Source organism: Hemitrygon akajei, chromosome 12 (genome assembly GCF_048418815.1).
Source record: "Hemitrygon akajei chromosome 12, sHemAka1.3, whole genome shotgun sequence".
Classification (NCBI taxonomy): Eukaryota; Metazoa; Chordata; class Chondrichthyes; order Myliobatiformes; family Dasyatidae; genus Hemitrygon; species Hemitrygon akajei.
Genome location: NC_133135.1, coordinates 98,227,390 through 98,248,756, shown reverse-complemented (window position 1 = coordinate 98,248,756; position 21,367 = coordinate 98,227,390). Strand labels below are relative to the sequence as shown.

General features: G+C 40.5%; 1 protein-coding gene across 1 annotated transcript in view; it reads left to right on the top strand.

The window, feature by feature from the left end:
* Positions 1-21,367, top strand: part of LOC140737314 (probable voltage-dependent R-type calcium channel subunit alpha-1E) — a 619,860-nt gene that overhangs the window by 463,072 nt on the left and 135,421 nt on the right. The window contains 2 exon segments of the mRNA XM_073063744.1: positions 13,812-13,946; positions 17,070-17,271. Of these exon segments, the coding sequence (XP_072919845.1) occupies positions 13,812-13,946; positions 17,070-17,271 (337 nt within the window).

Below are 21,367 nucleotides of genomic sequence, written 5' to 3'. Positions count from 1 at the left end.
CATTTAAACTGTAAGTTAATGTGTATGTGGGGTGAAAGCAGGAGACTGGTCATATGGCCAAGAGTGAAACAACTATGATATTATGAATGAGGAGGAGGCCCTACTCCCCCTGTCTCTTACATTGTTTTATCTATTATGTATTCCAGTTTCCCAGAGTAAACTCTCCCTTTATTCCTGACCTTCAGACTGTTCTCCCATTCTGTGAATGTATTGTATGTATATACAACAGCAATACAGTATACAATTGGGGCAACACCCAAACTAAAGTTGTCTTTGTCACCATAATTTTCCATATCTCTACCATCAGCCACCTCCATTCCAATGAAAACAAACCCATAAAACCATAAGTCATAGGAGCTGAATTCAGGTATTTGACCCAAAATGTCTGCTTCCAGCAATACCCAGTCTCTCCTCACAGTTGAAACACTCCATCCCAGGCAACATCTGAGTGAATCTACTCTGCACCCTCTCATCCTCCCTATAGTGCAGTAGTGTGGCAACTAGAACTCCAGCTCTGGCCCAATTAATATTTTATAAAGTTGTACCAGAAGATCCCTGTTCTAATATTCTACTCTCTTTACACCTCCTTCACCACTTTATCAAACAGTGTTGCGATGGGTTGATGTTCGCACACCGAAGTACCTCACTTCCTCAATACTCCCTAGGGGGCTACAGTTCATGGTGTGGGTCCTCTCAAAGAGTATCACCTTACACTTATCAGGATTAGAGTCCATCTGCCATTGCTCTGCTTATTAAATTATCAATGTTGTTCTATAGCCCAAGAATTCTTTCTCATTCTCAACACCACCACCAGTTTTCAGTTGCAATTTTACAGTCAATAGTTTGGAAAGTGGTTAATGCTATCCCAGAATTTTAAAAGAGGCAGAGGAAATAGGAACCTGTTAGCCTGTTCATCCGTGGTGGCAAAACTGCTCAATCCATATAAAAGATGTAGCAGTAGAGTACTTGGAGAAGAATAACAAGATTGCTAAGGGTCAAACATAGATTAAAATCATGCTTGATAAATAGTCATACAGTACAGAAACAAGTTGTATCCATTCTGACCATCAAGTGCACATCCATATCATTATCATTTCCCCAGTACTTGGTCTGTGGCCTTTTATGCTTTGGTAATTCAAGTCCTCATCCAGATACTTCTTAAATGTTTCAGAGCCTCTCCCTCCACCTTTCACTGAAATAGTATGTCCCAGATTCCAACCATCCTCTGAGAGAAAAAGGTCTTCCTCAGAATATTTCTGTAACTCTCATCCCTTACCCTAAACATTCAATGCTTAGTTCCTGAGAAAAAAAGTTTCCTATCATCTACCTTCAATGTCGCTCATAAGTTGATGCGTAGATAAAATTTTAATTTTGGGAGTGAGATATTCATGAGACTAAATGAGAACAAACCTCCAGGACTCGATGGACTGCACACAAGAGTTTTAAAAGGAGTTGCCACAGGGATAGTGAACCCATTGATTGAAATGTTCCAGGACTGTCTGAATTCAATGATAAATAAAACTGAATCTGGTTGTAAAACAGCAGTGTGACTGCCTTGTTCAAGAATGGAGGAAGTTAGTTTAACATTGATCGTTGGCATGAGTATAAGATTTGACACATCACATTGCAGCTGTACAAAACACTGATTATACTGCATATGAAGTGCTGTGTACAGTTTGGGTCACCATGGTACAGGAAGGATGTGCCAGAATATTTCAATAGAGAGAGTACAGATGAGAATCACCAGGATGTTGTCTTGAATGGAGGGCTGTAGTTATCGACAAGTTTGGACAGGCTGGGTTTTTTCTCATTGGAATGCAGGAAGCTTAGCAAGATTTATAAAATTTTCAGGAGCATACTGTAGATAAGGCAGATGGAATCTTTCTCCATTACCGAGGAGTCTTGAACTAAAGAGCACAGGTTTAAGGTGAGAGGGGAGACATTTATAGGAGTTCTGAGGGGTAAGTTAACTGTTCACAGCTGATGGTACCTGGAATGAGCTGCTTAAGAAGGTGGTGGAGATGGTTGCAACATTTGGGCAGATACTTAGATAGGAAATGCATAGAGGGACATGGGCCTAGTGTAGATAATTATCTTGGTTAGCATGGATGAGGTGGGATGAAGATGCCTGTTTCCCTTTTAATATGTCTGTTACACATATATGCTATTGGATTCTATGAGGTGGGGAAAGCAAAAGTAAACTGGGATCAGCTATTTGTAGATGTATCTGCATTTGGGAAGGAGTCTTAAAGTGAAATAACAATAGAGGGTCAACATGTTCTGTGAGGGTGAAAAGTAAGGACACCAAGTCAGAGGTATTGCACTAAATGAAGTGGGGGGAAAAGCAATGCAAGGTGAAGGGATGAAAAAATGGGAGAAAGGAGTAGTAGTGTAGAGGGTAATTAGGAGGGCAAATTGCTGGCACAAAAGATTCAGGAAAATGCCTGGCACTTTCTGAGCATATTAAAGGCAAGAGGGAAAGAGTAGGGCCTGTTATGGACCAATGTGATACTCTGCACATGAAACCAGATGAAACTTATGAAGCTTTAAATAAATACTAATCAATTATCATTGGAGAATTCAGTGTGTAGACAATGAAATTTTGGAACGTGATGTCATTAAAAATGGATAAATCCCCAGAGCTTCATCTGCTGTAAGGCACACTGCCATAGGAAGCAAGGGAAAAGATTGCTGGGGCCAGGAGAGGGGTTTTTAAAATCTTTGCTGACCACAGTTGAGATGTCAAGTGATTGGAAGACTCCCAAATGTGATTCCATTATTCAAGAAGGGCAGCAGGGATAAGCCAGGTAATTACAGGCTAGTGAGTCCAATAACATTTATTTAGTTATTTGAAACTAAAAAAAATCAATAAAGTTTCAATTTTAAAAAATTGCGGCGCAATGGCAGTGTGCGCGGACGCTCCAGGAATGAATCTCTGTTATCTGTAAGTAAGGGCCATGCACAATCCTGATTTGATGGGGATGGACGTGAGAAGCACGGAGGAACATCTGGTGAAACTTCTGACATGCCTGTTTCGCTGCCGCTGCTACTCTGCAATCGAAAAATCTCTGGAGGGAAAGGCCCCAAATCCTCGGCTTTGACTGTTGCTTGGCAGCCGAGGCCGGTGTTGAAGCTCTTGGCAGAAATGGTGCTCGGTGTCAGAGGCTCGAAGTTTTTCGGACGGACTCAGAGTTGGCTGTGGTCGGATGCTTCCAGAGGCTGCATCGGGAAGCTTTGCGGTGCTGGAGGTTCATGGCAGGAAGAGGTTTTCTTCCTTCTACCGTCTACGTGAGATGATGGGCTATCGAGGACTTTAAGACTTTTTACCGTGTCCATGGTCTGCCCTTATCAAATTACGGCATTGCTTTGCACTGTTGTAACTATATATTATAATTATGTGGTTTTTGTAAGTTAGTCTTGGTCTGTCTTGTGTTTTTGTGATATTATACTGGAGGAACATTGTATCATTTCTTAATGCATGCATTACTAAATGACAATAAACAAGGACTGAGTGTCCTCACAATCTAAGTCTATTAAGTTATTAGGAAAAATATCAGTGGCAGGATTACACTTCACTTGGACAGGCAGAGATGAATTAAACATTGTTATTATTGCTTTGACAGGAATAGATCTTTAAGCTTATATATTTATTTTATTTGGAGATACAGGTGAAACAGGCCCTTCTGGCACATCAAGCCTCACCACCCAGCAACCCAGCTATTTAACCCTAGCCTAATATCAGGACAATTTACAATGACCAATTAACCGATACGTTTCTGGAATGTGGGAGGAAACTGGAGCACCAGGAGGAAACCCATTCATTCAGGGAAAGGCATGCAAACTTCTTACAGACGGCATCAAAATTGAACACCGAACTCCGACATCTCAAGCTGTCATACTGTCATGCTTACCACTCCTCACTTAAATTTAGGAAATTTTATCAAAATGTATAGATGAGGGTGGTGCAGCTACATGTTGTCTACATGGGCTTCAATAACACCTTTGATAGCTTCATACATGGAAAGCAAGTCCAAGTGATTCATATCCATAAGATTCAAGTCAAGTTGGCAAATTGGATCTAAAAATGGTTTTGTTAAAGGCAAGAGGGTGTTTTTTGTTTTTTTTACAGACAGTGCCTATAAAAAGTATTATTTCCACCGCCCCCCCACCCCACCCCGGAAGCTTTCATGTTTTGTTGTTTTACACCATGGAATCACAGTGAATTAATTTGGCTTTTTTGACACTGATTGACAGGAAAAGACGTGTAAAAGTGAAAACAAATCTCTACAAAGTGATCTAAATTAATTACAAATATGAAACAATAATTGATTGTACAAGTATTCACCCCTTCAAGTCAGTATTTAGTAGATTTACCTTTGGCAGCAATTACAGCCTTGAGTCTGTGTGTGGATAGATCTCTATCAGCTTTGAACATCTGGACACTGCAATTTTCCCCATTCTTCTGTACAAAACAGCTCAAGCTCTGTCCAATTGCATGGGGATTGTGAGTGAACAATCCTTTTCAAATCCAGCTACAAATTCTCAATTGGATTGAAGTCTGCATTCTGTCTTGGCTACTCCAGGACATTAACCTTGTTGTTTTTAAATCATTCTTGTGTAGCTTTGGCTTTATGCGTGGGGCCATTGTCTTGCAGGAAAAGAATTCTCCCAAGTCGCAGTATTTTGCTGCATTTATTTTACCCTCTATCTTCACAAGCCTTCCAGGGTCTCCTGCAGTGAAACGTCCTTACAGCATGATGCAGCCACCATCATGCTTCATGGTAGGAATAGTATGTTTTTGATGATGTGCGGTGTTTGGCCTACACCAAATATAGCGTTTAGTCTGATATCTAAAAAGCTCAGTTTTAGTTTTGTCAACCCTTAGATCCTTCTTCCAATGGACTTGAGTCTCCCACATGCCTTCTGGTAATCTCCAGCCAGGATTTCAGTTGAGTTTTTTCCCCAACAATGGCTTTCACTTTGCCACTCTCCCATAGAACTGTGACTGGTGAAGCACCCAGGCAACTGTTGTTGTATGTGCCGTCTCTCCCATCTCAGCCACTGAAGTTTGTAACTCCTCCAGATGGTCATAGGTCTCTTGGTGGCCTCCTTATTAGTCCCTTTCTTGTATGGTCACTCAGTTTTTGAGGACAGCCTGCTCTGCACAGATTTACAGCTGAGCCATAGTCTTTACATTTCTTGACAATTGACTAAACAAGGGATATTCTGTGACTTGGAAATTTTTTTGTATCCATCTCCTGTCTTGTGCTTATCAATAACCTTTTTGTGGAGTTGCTTGGAGTGTTCTTTTGTCTTCATGGTGTAGTTTTTACCTGGATACTGACTCACCAGGAGTTAAGCTTTCCTGATACAGGTGTATTTTTACTACAATCAATTGAAACACCTTGATTGAACACAGGTGATCTCCATTTAACTAATTATGTGGCTTCTAAAACCAATTGGCTGCACCAGTGATGATCTGGTGTGTCGTAGTAAAGGGGGTGAAGACTTATGCAATCAATTATTTTGTGTTTTATATTTGTAATTAATTTAGATCACTTTGTGGAGATCTGTTTTCACTTTGACATGAAAGAGTTTTTTCTGTTGATCAGCCGAAATAAATCCAATGTGATTCAATGTTGTGAAACAATAAAACATAAAAATGTCTGGGGGGATGAATACATTTTAATAAGCATTGTATATTAATTGTTTGGCTATAGGACATTTGGTTAATAGGTGGCATTGATCTTGAAGAGCACAGTCAAATGCTGCTGAATAGCAGTGCAGTTTGTGTGAGTTGATGTATTTTGAGATGACCAAGTGGTTTCGGTAGTTGTTTATTATTGTCACAGGTGCCAAGGTACAGTGAAAATCTGCGTTAAGCAAAGTACCAATACAGATCTTAACTCAAGTTAACTTTCATAACTCAAGTACTTTCAGCAGTACAATTTTGATTGATTGAGTTCTTCTCCGCACCTTGTGGTGCTTTGGGCAGCAACCTTGCTGTCTCTTTAGGATTTATCTGTTTTTTTATGAGGCTAACTCGATGGCTAGCTTGATGGGTGGAAAGCGTACAAGGACCCAGCCAAATTCAAACCCAGGACTACTCGCTTCGGAGGCTCGTGCAGATGCCACTACACCACTGGCTGGCTTTCAAGTAGTACAAGTGATAGCATATTACAAATTACACACAAACTGCTGGAGGAACCTAGCAGGCCAGGCAGCATCTATGGAAAATAGTAAACTGTTGACGTTTCAGGCCGAGACTCTTCATGAGGACTTGAGTTTTATATTTTTAACTATATTTATTTCCTCATGAAGGGTTTCAGCCTGAAAGTCAACCGTTTTACTGTTGTACGTAGATGTTGCCTGGCCTGCTGAGTTCCTCCAGCATTTTAAGCGTGTGTTGCCTTGACTTCCAGCATCTGCAGATTTTCTTGTGTTTGTGACATATTGCAAAATATTGTGTTTTGGCTACAGTTAAAGGGAAAGTGCAGTGCAAGAAGGCAATAAGGTGCAAGGACCATGACAAGGTAGATTGTGAGTGGATCTTGTGTACATTTTTAATGTACATGAGGTCCACTCATGAATCTTCTAACAGCTGTATAGAAGCTGTCCTTAAGCCTTATGGTGTGTTTTTTCAAGATTGATGGAAGGGAATTATCAGCCTTTATATAAAAAAATTAAGGAAGATATGGCAAGATGGAAATTATCAGCCTTTATATAAAAAATTAAGGAAGATATGGCAAGATGGAACCTGATTCCTTTTTTCAGTCTCAGTTCAAGGATTGAGTCTATTAAAATGAATATACTGCCCAGACTGTTATATCTCTTTCAGACCCTACCAGTAGAGATGAATCAAAATCAATTCAATGAATAGAACAAGATGTTATCAAGGTATATTTGGCATGGTAAAAGGCCTAGAGTTCGTCTCAAAACTTTGCAATTAGCAAAGAAAAAGGGGGATGGGGCCTACCTTCTCTTAGAGATTATTATTTTGCAGCACAGTTGAGAGCTGTGATATGTTGGTGCAACCCATCATATGACGCTCAATGGAAAAACATTGAGGAGTGGGTGCTTCCCATCCCCATACAAGCAATTTTAGCTGATAACAACCTGCAAAGGTACATAAATACTATTGATAACCCATGGGTGAAATTGACTCTTAAAATATGGAAAACTACTATAAAAGAATATAATCTAGAGGGAGATATTGCAATTGTTAAATGGTGTGCATATGACTCGGATTTTACACCAAATAAATTGGATGCTAGATTTAAGGACTGGACAGCTAAAGGAATAACAGTTCTTTGCAACATAATGAAAGAAGGAACACTGTTCAATTTTGAAATGCTTAAAGAGAAACACTTATTAGAAAAACAAGATTTTTATCGGTATTTACAGATGCAACAATATGTTAATAAGACGCTTAAAAATGTAACCAAGGCAGGTACATGCTTGATAGAGCTATTTAAAAAAGCATATAATTCAGATAACAGTAGTAGAATCATTTCAAGCATGCATAAGGATTGTCAAATCTTAAAACACATTCAACTTCATACATTAAAACAAAATGGGAGAAGGAAGGAGGGATAATTATATCTGAGGAAGAATGGACAATAATATGGAGATATCAATGGAAGTGTTCCAGTTCACAGAAATGGAGGGAGTTCGAATGGAAAAACTTGATAAGATATTTTATTACACCCTCTCAGAAATCCCACTATGATAGTAACCTCCCTGTTGCTGGAGAAATTGTGGAAATCAAAATGCAAATCATTATCATATTTTTTGGGACTGCCCTATTATCAAAGACTATTGGAGGGGGATACACAATGCCCTACAATACATCTTTAAATGTGAAATACCCTTAGAGAGTAAGACCATATATTTTGGATATATACCTCAAGAATGGTTGAAAGGAGATAAATATTTAATGAATATACTGTTGGTGGCTGGTAAAAAGACTCTTACTAGGAAATGGTTATCACAGGAGAGCCCAACTTTAAATGCATGGATGGAAATTACAATGGACATTTACAAAATGGAGAAGATAACAGCATCTGTTAATCATAAGCTGGAACAACTTGATTCATACTGGGAAAAATGGTTTAACTACATAATGCCTCATAGGCCTGATCTTATTCTCACAAATCAATGAATATGTTGTAAAAAAAAAGATCACTCCCTACTTGTACATAGTTCTTTCCTTGTGCTTTTTTTTTCTTTCCACTCTTTTCTATAAGTGCATACCTCAGATAAATACTATGTGGAGATTTGTGACATATATGATTATATGATATATATGTACAGTGTCTGAAATACAACTTGTGGAAATGTTTGTTTGATGATGAACTTCAATAAATTAAAAAAATTACAAAAAAAAAGATTGATGGAAGGGGAAGAGAAGAGAGAATGTCCAGAATGGGATGAGTTTTTCATTATGGAGGTTGTTTTTTGTGATAATCTAAGTTGTGACCACAACTTTGTAATTTCCTCCTGTCCACAACAGTTTATATCCCAAGCTGAGGTGCATCTGAATAGGATGCATTCATGGCGCATCAATAAAATTGTTCAGGGTCATTGGGACATGCCAAATTTCCTTAGCTATATTACATCTGAGGGAGTAGAGGCACTGGTGAGCTCTCTCAACATGGTACCTATGTGGTTGGATCAGTACAGGATATTGGTGATCACTCCTAGGAACTTGAAGCTCTCAACCATCCTCCACTTAGCACTGTTGATACAAACAGGTGCATGTTCACTGCCCCTTCCGGAAATTAATTACCAGCTCTTTTGTTTTGCTAACATTGAAAGCAAGGTTGTTGTTATGACACCATGTCACTTGGTTCTCAACTCCTTCCTGTACTTCAAATGATCATTATTGATCATTTGACCCACTACAGCGATAACTTTTGCAAACTTAGAGCAGAACCTAGCCATTCAGTAATGGGAGTACAGGGACTGAGGGGACACAGCCTTGCTGAGGATGATCGTAGTGAAGGTGATTGCAGTTTGTTAGTGACAATGTCAAGGACCAGTGCAAAGGGAGGTGCTAATGTGTTTGAAATTTTGGTATTGAATCAATTAGTCAATAAATAGTAATCTAATATAGGGTTCTTTGTTATCCAGTGTAGGGCCAGGAAGATGACATCTAATATGGACCTAATTCATTAGCAGTTAAACTGCAGTGTCGAATCACTGGAAAATGACACTGGAGCGGTAGTAATAGGGCCAAAGAAATGAATGACACCAGCAGTATGCCAGAACTTTGAGAGTGTCAGGGAGCAGAAGTGTGTATAGTTGCTACCACTAAGGTGAAGATACTTGGGAAGCTGAAAATTTTGAAGATAGCTAAGTAACCTGAACCAGATGGACAACACCCAGGGTTCTGAATGAGGTAGCCAAAGATGGTGTGGAGGCATTAGTAATGATCTTTCAGGGATCACTGGACCCTGGAATGGTTTTGGAGGAGTGGAATGTCACTGCACTCTAAGATGGGAGGGAGGCAGAAGAAAAGGAAATAATCGGCTGTTAACCTGACTTCAGTGGTTAGGAAGATGTTGGACTCCATTAGTAAGGATGAAGTTTTGGGGTAGTTGGAGGCACATGATAAAGAAGGCCAAAGTCAGCATGGTTTCCTTGAGGGGAAATCTTGCCTGGCAAATCTTTTAGAATTATTTGAGGAAATAACAGGCAAGATAAACAAAGGAAAGTCAGTGGATGTTGTTTACTTGGATTTTCAGAAGACCTTTGACAAGGTGCTGTACATGAGACTGCTTATCAAAATAAGAGCCCATTGTATTACTGAAAAAATACTAGCATGGATAGAGAATTGGCTGACTGGCAGGAGGCAGAGAGTGGGAATAAAGGGAGCCTTTTCTGGTTGCTACCCGTGATGAGTAGTGTTCCACAGGTGTTGGAGTCCACTTCTTATCACATTATATGTCAATGATTTGAATGAGGAATTGATGGCATTGTGGCCAAATTTGCAAACAATACAAAGAGAGGTGAAGGGGTAGATAGTGTTGAGGAAGCAGGGACTCAGCAGAAGGCCTCGTGCACTTTGGTAACAGGAATAAAAGTGTATACTATTTTCTGAATAAGGATAAAATACAAAAATCGAAGGTGCAAAGGGACTTGGGAGTCCTCGTGCAGAATTCCCTAAAGGTTAACTTGTAGGTTGAGTGATGTTAAGGAAGGCAAATGCAGTATTAACTACAAGACCATAAGATGGTTGATAGTTTTTTGATTTGTCAGGGTATCAAAGGTTATGGGGAAAAGGCAGGTGAATGTGGTTGAAAGGGATAATGAATCAGCCATTATGGAATGATGGTGCAGACTCAATGAGCCAAATGGACTAATTCTACTCCTATGTCTTATGGTCTTATGATGGTGCAAGATTCCCTGAAGATGGAAGCAGAAATGGAAAAGCTAGTGAAGAAATGCATATAGGATGGTTCCCTTCATTATCCAAGGCAGAGTATATGAGAACTGGGAGGTAGTAGAACACCTTTATAAAACATTGGTTAGAGCAAGAACACAGCAGTAGGCTAGTTGACCTCTGCATCTGCCCCACCATCTGCCTCAAATCCTTCTTGTGGCAGGTCCTCAGAGTCCTCAGTCTCACTGTTATTTAAAAAGTTATCTACTTCCACTTCATCTCCATAACTCCCTAGTATGGAGAGTCCCAGGTATCCAGCAGTCACTGTGAGAAGACATTTCAATGTACCTTAAATGCTCCCCTCTCCAAGCTTCTCACACTAAAGTTTTCCCAGTTCATATTCTGCTAACATGATCATCCACTTTTTGCTCCCTGTCTCTACCTATATGGCCTCATTGAAAACACCCTCTGGGAACATGGATCATAATCTCTGTTTGTGTACCCATTAGAATACAATATTACTGTTCTGTGATCCATGATCCTGGTATCAACACTTTATTCTGGGTTCACATCTGTAGCCATATGAGCACCTCAACACTAAGATTCCACCCACTATTGCCCTTTCTCCCCACTTGCGTAGTTATCTAGTCCGTAAGATGGAATTCCCATGTGCCACAAGTTGTACATTAGGAAAGATGCCATTAAGCTGGAAAGAATGCAGAGGGATTTTACAGTGATACTGCCAGGACTCATGGGATTGAACAGATGTACAGAAGTTGAGCAGGCTGAGAGCAAGGGAGAATGAGTGGTGACCTTATAGAGTGTATAAAATCATGAGAGGCATAGATAGGTTGAATGGACTCTTGTCTTTTTCTCAGGAAGGGGAATCAAGAACTGGAGAACACAGGTTTTGGTGAGAGGGGAGAAATTTAGTCCAGAACTTGAGGACACAGGTTTAGGTGAGAGGGAATAGATTTTATAAGAATCTGAGGAGCATCTTTTTCACCCAGAGGATGGTCAGTATCTGGAATGAGCAGCCAGAGGATGTGGCTGAGGTAGGTCCATTAGCCACATTTAAAATGTTCTTGAATAGGTACATGGATAGGAAACGTGGGCCAAATGTGGCCAGATGGAGCTTACGTATGTAAATGTGAATCTTGGTTGGCATGGATCATTGGGCTTGTATCCATGCTGTATGACTCTACCACCAGGGACTGCTATCAGCTTTTTGTATAATTGAGAACTGGCTATTAAAATGTAATCCAACCTGTTCCCAAACTGTATTTGGGTTGTTAAAAAAAGACAAAAATGCCAAATATCCCTATTGTAACTGGTTTCAATGTCATTCACACTGTCCAACCAAAGGCTAATGTTGAGAACATCCCATTGAACCTCTGAGCAAAGCTTCCTCACTCACCAAAGCCTGCTGTTCTGAAACAACTGCACTTTGAGATCCGCAGTGAAAATATGCTAGAATTGTTTGTAAATGCAACTAGCAGCGTAGATGAGTGAGAACAAGTGGGTTTGCATTTTCAAAAAAGCTCTCAGATACCACACAAGAGATTAGGTCCAAAATTAATGCAGATGGAATTGTGGATAAGGTGCTGATATAGAGAGAAGACTGATTGACAGATAGGAAATAGAGAAAGCGAATAAATGAGTCATTTCCTAAGTGGCAGCAGTGACCACTACAGTAGCAAGGGATCAGTGCTGTGACCCCAGTAAAGAAACTTGGACAAAACTGGGTGAGAGGCTGAGTCTTGAGGACCATGCAGAATATCAGCAGGTTCATTTGGACAACATAAGGGAATGGCAGGTACACAGCAAATGTAATGTCAGGTGGATAGTTGTAACATTATCCACTTTAGTGGCCATAACAAGAAGGCAAGTAGATAAATTGATCTATTATTGTTACATGTTTTGCATGCCATCCATACAGATCATTTCATCATACCAATCCATCAAGTCAGTACAAGGGCTGACTTATTCAGCAATAACAAAATGCTGAATAAAGTATTACAGTTACAGAGAATGTGCAGTGCAGGCAGACAAAGCCATACTGAAGTAGATTGTGAGGTCTCATCCAGCTTATCATACTAGGGAATCGTTCAATAGTCTTATTTCATCAGGATAGAAACTGTCCTTGACGCTGGTACAGTCAGCATGTAGCATAGGAGTTAGCACACTGACTTCACAGCACCATACCACTGATCAGAGTTTAGTTCCTGCCTCTATCTATAAGCAGCTTGTATGTTCTCACTGTGACTGCATAGGTTTCTTCAGGGTGCTCTGGTTTACTCCCACATTCCAAAGACATAAGGATAGGGTTAGTCAGCTGTCAGCTGGGCACCAGAAACATGGCAACACTTGCAGGTTACCACTAGCACAGTGGTGTTGATGAAAAACAACACATTTCACTACATGTTTCGATGTTCTTATGATAAATAAAGCTAATCTTTAAATTTATTTCTTTGTTACATCCTTTCATATCTTCTGCCTGATGGGAGGGGAAGAAAAGAGAGTGTCTGGGGTGAATGGTGTCTTTGATTTTGTTGGGCCAGAATTATTATCTGAATGGCATCATATTGCCGAAAGGGGAGGTGTAACAAGACTTGGGTGTCCTTATGCATCAACCAGAGAAACATGCATGTCCCCAACCCACCATTTCATGCTTAGCCTTCTGCCAAGGTTGAGTGGATCTAAAAGTACAAAGTACTAATTGAAAATTAGTTAGACTAATGGAACATTGTGTGCAGTTCTGATTATCACAGTACAGGAAGGATGCTGTAGTGATAGAGAGAATGCAGAAGAGGTTCACCAGGAGGCACAGTGAAGAGGAATGACTGGATAGGCTTGATATGTTCTTGCTGCAATGTACAAAGCTGAGAGATTACCTTATGGAGGTTTATAAAACTGAGGACCATAGATTGGATAGATAGAGTCTTGGTCCCAGGGCAGGGGAGTCTAGAACTAGAGAGCATGCATTCAAAGCGCGAGGAGGAAATTTTAAAGTAGATATTAGGGGTTAGATTTTCCAGAGGAGGAGCTAGTTATCTGAAACGAGTTGCCAGTAGAGCAGGAAGCAGGTACAGTTAAAGCATTTAAAAGACAGCTATTCAGATAGGGACATAGGTTTGATACAGGCAAATAAGATTAGCATAGATGAGCATTCTGGTCAATAAGACCAAGGCGGAATGAAAAGGACATGTCTGTGTTATATCTTCCTATGATTCTCTATGAAAATTGGAGTTCTCGCTCATCAGAGCTGGTGTACTGACCTTCAGTCACTCTGAGTCAGTTAACGATTGTGTGTGTGTGGATAATTCTGCGAGTGCATACAGTTCCATGCATTTGTAAGTGTTTTTGAGTCTATATGCATGCAAATATCCAGATCCTAATTGGAATTCTTTGTCTGACCTATTTCCAGAGGCCAGTTTGTGTTGTACGAGACTGAGAATAAAGTTGTTGACCGAGAGTGGAAACGTTATGACTTCCATTATGATAATGTTATCTGGGCCCTGCTGACACTGTTCACTGTCTCCACTGGAGAAGGCTGGCCACAGTGAGTATTTCCATCAACGTTAGCCTTTGAACAGTTATTACCCTCAACCAACAGGCTCTTGAACCAGAGGGTTCAACTTCATTCAACTTCACTCACCCCATCTCTGAACTGGACTCACTTTCAAAGACTTTTCATCTCATGTTCTCAATATTTATTGCTTACTTATTTATTATTGTTGTTATTATTATTTTCCCTCTTTCTTTTTGTATTTGTGCAGTTTGTTTTATTTGTACATTGGTTATTATCCACCTTGTAGGGTGCATTCTTTCACTCAATCTATTTTGTTTCTTGTATTTACTGTGATTGCCCACAAGAAAATGAATCTTGGGGTTGTATGTAGTGACGTATGTGTATTTTAATAATAAATTTACTTTGAACTTTGAACTTTGTTTCCATTATGTGAACATTGTGGCTTCCAAGATTGCTGTATTCATTGTTCTAGCATTTCCCTGTGTATGGAGTATGAAGAGGCAGTCTTCTGAGGTGGATCAGAGGGGATCTTATAGAAACATATAAAATTATGAAAGGGATAGACAAGGTAGAGACAAGAAAGTTGTTTCCACTGGTAAGTGAGCCCCAAAATTCAAGGGAATAGATTTAGTTTCTCTTTAGTGATAAAGAGAAACTGCTTTTCGCAGAGTAATGTATCCATGGAATTCTGTGCCCAGGGAAGCAATATCATAGCAGGGCGTTTTGAGGTTATGGGATAAATGCAGGTAGGTGGAGCTGTGACCACAGCTTGATCAGTCATCAACTTATTAAAGATGGAGCAAAATTGAGGGGCCAGATGGCCTACTCTTGCTTCTGTTTTTTACATTCTTATGTTTAAAGGGATTGATTGGGAACTGTTTCCTCTGCTGGGTAAGTCTAGAAAAGAGGAGCATAAAGTAAAAAATTGGGGCTGTGTCCTTCAGGTATGGTATCATGAAGAACTTCTTCACTCACCCAAGACTGCAATGAATGTCAGAGTCATTGAGCACAGAAACGATCCGTTTGGTTCATCACATCCACACTGATCAGTGGTCACACATCAGTTTTAATCCCTTCCAGCACTTCTTTCCCCAGGCAATTCAAATGCTTATCTAGACACTTTTTAAATACTGCCAGTGAATCTGCTTCTGCCGCTCTCTCCAACAGTGTGTCACCTCTCTATGGGTGAAAAAGGTTCCCCTCCGATCCTCTCAAAATCTCTAACCCTTACCCCAAATCTATGGCCCGTGGTTTTAGCTGCCTCTGACTTGAGGAAGGCTTTCCCCATCTGTACCCCTCAAAAATCATTTCTTAACTTCCTCCAATCCCGGGAAAACAGCTAGCTTTTCCTGTCTCTCACAGCATAGAAACAGCCCCTTTGGCCCACCATGTCTTTACAACTTTTGAATCCCATTTACCCTCTTGAGATCCATATTGCTCCATGCATTGGTAATTCAAGTGCTTGTCTATATGCTTCTTAAATGTTGTGAGTCTTTGCCTCTGCCACCTCTTTGTGAAGTACATTGCGTACTCTCAGGTACCCTCGGACCTTCCCACCTCTAATCTTACCCCACAATTTTCACTACCTGTCCTTTCTATCCCCATCATAAATGTTATATCCCTGTGTCCATCACTCCAAGGAAAACGAATTCAACCTATCCATGCTTTTCTTGTAATCGTACTTTTCAAATCCAGGCACCATCCTGGTGAATTTCCTCTTCATCCTTTCCAGTGCGACTACATCCTTCCTTTATTGTAAGAACCAGAACTCTTGCTGTGGACTTCTAATTTTTTTTAAAGCTGTAACATCATAGTCTTTGGTCTTTGCCAAGGGTTCCCAACCTGGAGTTATTGACCCCTTGGGTAATGGTAAAGCTCCATGGCATAAAAATGGTTGGGAACACCTGGTCTATGCCATGGCCAATGAGAATAAGCATCCCATTTACATTTTTCACTATCTTATCTAAATGTACTACTACCTTCAAGGACCTCTGGAGGTACCCCAAGAGCCCTTTATTCTTCAATTCTTTCTTAGACCCTACCATTCACAGACCCTACATTCATGTAGACCCTACATTCCTATCCTAATTAGTAGTTCAAAATGCATTGCCTCACATTTATCAAAGTTAAACTCCATCTGCCATTTCTCAGTCTACTTCACTAACAAGTGAATATCACTCTGTGAACTAAAACCACCCTCCACACTGTCAGCAACTCCACCAATCTTTATGTCATCTACACAAGACTGATCCTGCTCCTACGTCCACATCCATATTGTTGTACATTACGATATGTGTACATTACAAATAGCAAAAGTCCCAGCACCAATCCCCCAGAAAAACAGTGGTCACAGGCATGCATTGACAAAAACAACCCTCTACCATCGTGCTCTCTGATTGTCAAGCCAAATTTGGATCTAGTTTCCCAGTTTGTTCTGGATCCCACGGGCCCTAGCCTTTTAGTCTTTGAGGGACCTTGTCAAAGGACTTACTGAGGTCCATGTAAATTTCAGTTACCTCTCTGCCTTCCTCATTGCAATTCTTCCAGAACAAGTCATTCAAATTGGTCAAACAGGTTCTGCCCCTAAACTCACACTGGCTATCTATGAATAGTCCCTGCTTTTCCAAGTAATCATTAATCCCCATTCTGGTTCTCAGATTGGACTTTTGTTCAGGAAGATTTTCAGAATGTGAGGCAGAACAGTGGATTTGGGATACAAGACGCACGATCTAAATGAATGTTGAATGGAGTGCAGGATCTCAGGACTCACACAAGCTCCTCCGTTGTTGTGTCCCTATCTTCTTGGGGACCACAGAATTACACCCAAGTGGTAATTTCCATTCAGAAGGTGATTGGGATAAACCAAACAGTATAATGTTCCCTGCTGGGGAAAGGATATAGAGAATTAGTAAGTGTGCAGATATCACCCTGAGTGAGGAAGACAGAGTGACACCCATCACAGTACAGGTAGTTCCTGACACATTTACCCAGGAATCAAGAGGACAAAGCAAAACCTACTGATACCTGCTGCTCCCCACATCCATGTCCGTGGGCTGCCATGGCAGGGATGTTGCAACCTTATCTTTGAGCTGCATGCACAGTATCCCATTTTAAAAGTCTTTATTAACATTTTGAATTCTTGTGTTCTGTCAGGGTTCTACAGCATTCCGTGGATGTGACAGAGGCTGACCAAGGACCAATCCCAGGGAACAGAATGGAAATGTCCATCTTCTACGTTGTATATTTTGTTGTATTCCCCTTCTTTTTTGTCAATATCTTTGTGGCCTTGATAATCATCACCTTCCAGGAGCAGGGAGACAAGATGCTGGAGGAGAGCAGCCTAGAGAAAAACGAGGTTTCTTTGTCTTGGACTTTCACTCACTCTGCTGTACATCTCACTGTCAAATCCCTTCATATCTCATTTGCTCTTTACACCACATTCTGCCACACCCTCCACAATCCACACTCCCTAGCTTCCTACCTTTTATAATTTACACTCACAATTCTTACTCCATCAGAATTTTTTTTTTCCTTTCATAACCTGTTTCCTTTCCACTGAGGTGTTTTGCCAGACTGGATCCAAAATTGAGTTGGTGAAAGGATCCAGAGGATACTGGTGTGTAGGTGTGTTTTACTGGCTGGAGGTCTGTAACCTGTAGTATACCACAGGGATAGGTGCTGGGGCCTCTGTTGTTTTATATATATATATATATGTTGTTTATGATATATTTACATACAGTGCCTATAAAAATTATTCACCCCCCTTGAAAGTTTTTATGTTTTATTATTTTACAACATTGAATCATAGTTCTGAATTTAGTTTGGCTTTTTTGACACTGATCAACAGATAAGATTCTTCCATGTAAAAGTAAAAATAAATTTCTGCAAATTGGTATAAATGTATTACAATTATTAAATCAACACAAAATAATTGATTGCATAATTACTCACCCCCTTCAAGTCCGTATTTAGTAGATGCACCTTTGGCAGCAATTACAGCCTTGAGTCTGTGTGGATAGGTCTTTATCAGCTTTGCACACCAGGACACTGCAATTTTTTCCCATTCTTCTTTACAAAACTGCTCAAGCTCTGTCAGATTGCATGGGGATCATGAGTGAACAACCCTTTTCAAGTCCAGCCACAGGTTCTCAATTGGATTAAGGTCTGGACTCTGACTTGGCCACTCCAGGCATTAACTTTGTTGTCTTTAAACCATTCTTGGTAGCTTTGGCTTTATGCTTGGGGTCATTGTCTTGCTGGAAAACAAATCTTCTCCCAGACTGCAGTTCTCTTGCAGACTGCTTCAGGTTTTCCTTCAGGATTTCCCTGTATATTGCTGCATTCATTTTACCCTCTACCTTCACAAGCCTTCCAGGGCCTGCTGCAATGAAGCATCCCCACAGCATGATCCCCACAGCCACCACCACCTTATGCCGAACATAGCATACAGTCTGATGGCCAAAAAGCTCAATTTTGGTTTCATGAGACCATAGAGCCTTCTTGCAGCTGACTTTGGAGTCTCCCACATGCCTTCTGGCAAACTCTAGCTGAAATTTCATGTGAGTTTTTTTCAGCAGTGGCTTTCTCTTTGCCACCCACCCATAAAGCTGTGACTGGTGAAGCACCTGGGCAACAGTTGTATGCACAGTCTCTCCTATCTCAGCCACTTCGATAACCTCCGGAGTTGTCAATAGACAATAGGTGCGGGAGTAGGCCATTCGGTCCTTCAAGCCAGCACTGCCATAGTGGCCTCCCTCAGTGGCCCCCTTCTTGCACGGTCGCTCAGTGTTTGAGGACAGCCTGCTCTAGGCAGATTTACAGCTGTGCCATATTCTTTTGTGATGATTGAATTAACTATACTCCAAGGGATATTTAGTGACTTGGAAGTTTTCTTGTATCCATCTCCTGACGTGTTTTTCAATAACCTTTTTGCGGAGTTGCTTGTTCTTTTCTCTTCATGGTGTAGTTTTTGCCAGAATACTGACTCACCAGCTGTTGGACCTTCCAGATACAGGTTACAGATACTACAATCAGTTGAAAAACCTTGACTGCACACAGTTCTCCAAAAACAGATCTCCATTTAACTAATCATGTGACTTCTAAAACCAATTGGTTACACCAGTGATGATTTGGTGTGTCAAATTAAAGGGGGTGAATACTTATGCAGTCGATTATTTTGTGTTTTATATTTGTAATTAATTTAGATCACTTTGTAGAGATTTGTTTTCACTTTGACAGAAGGAAGTTATTTTCTGTTGATCAGTGTCAAAAAGCCAAATTAAATCCACTGTGATTCAATGTTGTAAAACAATAAGGCATGGAAACTTGTGGGGGGGGGGGCTGAATACTCTTTATAGGCACTGTATATTGTATGTAAAAGTCTTGGATTAGAACATAGGTGTTATGATTAGTAAGTTATCAGATGACACAACATGGATAGTGAACATATTTGTCTAAGGATACAGTGGGACACAGACCTGCTGGAAAGAAGTGGTACAGATGGAACTTATCCAAACAGGTATGAGGTAATGCACTTTGGGAGACCAAATTCTGGACGACTTAGTTGCATTCGAATTCGTTGCAGCCTTAGGAAAGGTGATGTAATGAGAGACTTAGGGGTGCAAGTCCATAGCTCCCTGAAAGTAGAGATGCAGGCAGATAGGGAGTGAAGAAGGCATTAGGTATGTTTGCCTTCTTTGGCTAATGTATGAGAATCAGATGTGGGATACCGTTTTGCAACTATACAAAACATTGGTTGGACTCCATTTGAATCACACAGTATTATGTACAGTTCTGGTCACCACACTACAGGTAATCTGTGGCAGTAATAAAGAGAGTGCAGAGGAGATTCACTGGGAAGTTGCCTGGAATGGAGGGGTGTAATTATAAGGAGTGTTTGGATGGGCTGTGGTTGTTCTCAATAGAAAGGTTTATCAGATTATAATGGGGCATAGATAAGATAGTCATAGTCTTTTTACCCAGGACAGTGGGGTCTAGAAGTAGATGGCACAGGTTTCAGGCAGGTGGGGGTGGGGGCAGAGAATGTAAGTAAAATCCAAAGGGGAAGATTTCATGCCGAGTACTGGTTATCTGGAACAAGTTGTCAGAGGAGGTGATAGAAGCAGATTCAATCACAATGTTTAAACTGCATGTGGACAGGTAGTTACATTGGAAAGGCATATGTGAGCCCAATAGAGGCAAATGTAGATAGACATCTTGGCTGGGGTGGAATGTCTGGTGCACAGCTTATGATTCTAAGAACTCAGCTTTCAACAGATTGTTGCTGCAGTGCACTGAATGGCTTGTTTCCATGATGTACCATTTTATTGATCTAAGAGCAGAAATGCTGGAAATTATCAGTGGGTTGGGCAGCATCTGTGGAGGGAAAAACAGAGTTCCCTCCAATAAACTTATCATTAGAATCAGAAACTTCAGTCAAACGTTTCACCTGAAACACTTACACCATCCTTTCTCTATAGATGCTACTTGACCTCCTGAACACCTCCAGCACTTTTTATAATTTCAGATTTTCACACCGACATTCTTTCACTTTTCAGTTGCTTCATGTGCTGCTAGATCTCCACTCTCACTTCCTTTAGTAACAAACTATTTGCATGGGTGTCTGAAACTAATAGGCATTGGTTTAAGGTGAGAGGCGAAGATTTAAAGGGGAGTTGAGAGGTACTTTTTCACACAGAGGGTGGAGGGTAGATGGAATAAATTGCTCAAGGAAGTGGTAGAGGTGGGTACAATAACAATGTTTAAAAGATATGTGGGCAGGTCAATGGATAGGAAAGATTTAAAGGGTTGTGGCCCAAATACAGGCAAATGGGACTATCTCATACAGTCATCGTGGATGAGTTGGTTTGTTTCTGTGTTTGTAACTGTGACACTATGACCAACTCTGCTCCAATTCCATATTAACTACATTCTTCAGTCAATGAAAATCAGAACATTACAGAACATAATACAGGACCAGGCCCCTTTGCACCCCATGTCTTTGCCAACCATGATTCCAAATGAAACTGCACGTGGTCCCAATCTTTCCATCCCCTGCCTCTTCTAAATTCCTCTTAAACTTTGCTATCATATGTGCACTTGCCATTTTCTGGCAGCACATTCCAGGAACCTATTTCCTTCTCCAAAAATTTACTCTTTAAAGCTTCCTGGTGTGGAGGCTGAAAATCTGAAATAAAAAAACATAAAATACAGGTTAGGCAGAGAAAGAAGCAGTGTGTTTGACATGTCAAGTGTTTATGGCAGTTTGCTGTTTCTATTAAGTTGGATTAAAGAGGAATGAAAGCCTGTCATTTTGTGATGGTTTCCATTGGTTCACTGAGCTTGGAAGTAACTCCTTCCTATGCAAACCAGCTTCATGGAAGGGATTTACTGAAACCACACCTGGAGTATGGTCTCCAGTTCTAGCCTCCTTAGATATGGAAGCTTTAAGA